This window comes from Polyodon spathula, chromosome 9, assembly GCF_017654505.1.
Source record: "Polyodon spathula isolate WHYD16114869_AA chromosome 9, ASM1765450v1, whole genome shotgun sequence".
NCBI classification, from domain to species: Eukaryota; Metazoa; Chordata; class Actinopteri; order Acipenseriformes; family Polyodontidae; genus Polyodon; species Polyodon spathula.
In genome coordinates, this window is record NC_054542.1 from 122,728 (window position 1) to 125,000 (window position 2,273).

The window sequence follows — 2,273 nt, forward strand, 5'->3', positions numbered from 1 at the left end:
TTACATTAGCAAGTCCTCTTTATTAATAGATAATGTGTATTTATATTATTGACCCTTTTACTGCCTTTCATTCATGGGTCATTTAGTTTGATTGTTCCAGATACACTCAAGCTGAAACTAAAGGAGACAGGACAACTAGGACTGTCCAATACACTGCATTAGTGCAGGAAACCTGACACTGAACTGGGACATATAGTATGGCTACGGCCATGGTTACAATGTTGTTTGCTAAATAACACACCTCTATGAAGCGTTAATTGGAAATACCCCAAACTGCTAAAATCCTGCAAGTGTGTGAGTTGAGCAAATGATAAACATTTACAAACAATTGTTTTTTTTTCATTTTTTAAGATGCATGACAAGATTAAGTTCAAAGATTAAGGTAGTTCCACTGTTCATAATGGAGCTCTGTGTACAGGTATTTGTATAAAATAATTAGAAATGAATACAAATTATTTAGCATATATATACACAGTACCAGTCAAAAGTACACCTGCTTGAAACCAGGTTTTTCATGATTATCTATGCTTTTAACTGTATAAACTTGTCTATAAACACTTAATATTTCATTATATGATACGTGTACTTATATACGCTGATAATCATTAGTGAATTGCATTCAAAAATTTAATTTTTAAATTTGTCAATTTCAATAAAATGGTCACCCAAAGCAAGGGGATTTCAGTCTGAAGCCCAAGTCAGTTAAAAGTCTGAAATGTGTATAACACGGTGTTAGAACACTGGCCTAAGTATAAAAGTGTCTTTGTTAGATGTTCTCTGAGTTAACTAGCATGTTACCTAATTAACCTTTTGTCACCAATTATTGTTAACAGGTGAGGGTCCATGATTACTATAAATATAGGTAGCATAGGCACAAGTTTGTCATTCTTGAATGTAAGGGAGCAGAAAATGGCAAAATACGCTCAGTTAAGCTAAGAAAAAAGACAGTTTGTAATTACTTTAAGGAATGAAGGTCAATCTTTAAGACAAAATCGCAAGAACTTTGCAAGTGTCTGTAACTGCTGTGGCTAAGACCATCAAACGATTTGAAGAAACTGGCACTCATGAGGACCGAACAAGGTCAGGCAGGCCAATGGTGACCTCCGAATCAGAGAACAAGTTCATTCGAGTCACAAGTCTGCGAAATCGGTGATTAACTGCCTCTGAAATTCAAGCTCAACTAAATGCTACTAGAAGTACAGATGTTTCAACATCAGCTGTTCAGAGGAGATTGCGTGAAGCTAACCTAATTGGAAGAATTGCTGCAAAGAAACCATTGCTAAGAGTGCAGAATAAGAGGAACAGACTCGCCTGGGCCAAAAAACACAGAAACTGGATATTTGAGGAGTGGAAGTCGTTCTTATGGACAGACGAGTCAAAATGTGAAATATTTGGGTCCAACCCAGAGTATTTGTAAGACGCAGAGAGGGTGAGCGCATGAGTTCTGCATGTGTGGTTCCCACTGTCAAGCATGGAAGAGGCAGTGCCATGGTCTGGGGTTGCTTTGCTGGTGACAGAGTTGGTGATCTTTACCAAGTCCATGGCAAGCTCAACCAGCATGGCAATCATAGCATACTTCAGAGGCATGCCATTCCATCAGAATTATGGCTAGTTGGGCAGTCCTTCATTCTTCAGCAAGATAATGACCCAAAACACACCTCAAAGTTGTGCAAGAACTAGCTGGCAAAAAAGGAAAGTGAAGGACAACTCAATCTAATGACCTGGCCTGCCTAGTCTCCAGACCTCAATCCCATAGAACTTGTATGGGACGAACTGGACAGAAGAGTCAAAGCAACGCTACCCACAAGTGCCCTACATCTCTGGGAATTGCTGCAGAAGAGCTGGGAAGACATGGCGGGTGATTTCCTGCTGAAACTTGTTAACCAAATGCCTTGTGTTTAGGCTGTTATTAAGGCAAAGGGTGGCTATTTTGAGGAATCCAAGATTGAGACAATTTTCAATTAAGAACATTGCTTTGATACTCCTTATGTTTTATATATTGTAACATGTGAAAAAAAAGCAGCAAACTGCAAAATTGCACAAGCACATTAAAAAACCGAACCCCAATGCCTAGCTCCACCCTCAAATCTCAGCCATGAGCATACCCACTATGAAAGTGCACTTAACAGGAAACCTACAATTCAGCTTGAAACTAATTTAAAAAAAAAAAACTATTAACATTACAAAATAAATAGCTCAAATATTTACATGACTAATTTAATTCCTTTGTTTTAAGAATACATTTTAAAACTTTTTTTTTCTTTTCGAAAAAG

At 37.7% G+C, this 2,273-nt stretch overlaps 1 protein-coding gene across 1 annotated transcript in view; it reads left to right on the top strand.

Moving 5' to 3' along the window:
* Positions 1–400: 400 nt before the first annotated feature.
* LOC121321152 (fibronectin type-III domain-containing protein 3A-like) overlaps positions 401–2,273 on the top strand; it is a 22,947-nt gene continuing 21,074 nt past the window's right edge. The window contains exon 1 of the mRNA XM_041260051.1: positions 401–418. Within this exon, the coding sequence (XP_041115985.1) occupies positions 401–418 (18 nt within the window). The remainder of the gene's footprint in view (positions 419–2,273) is intronic.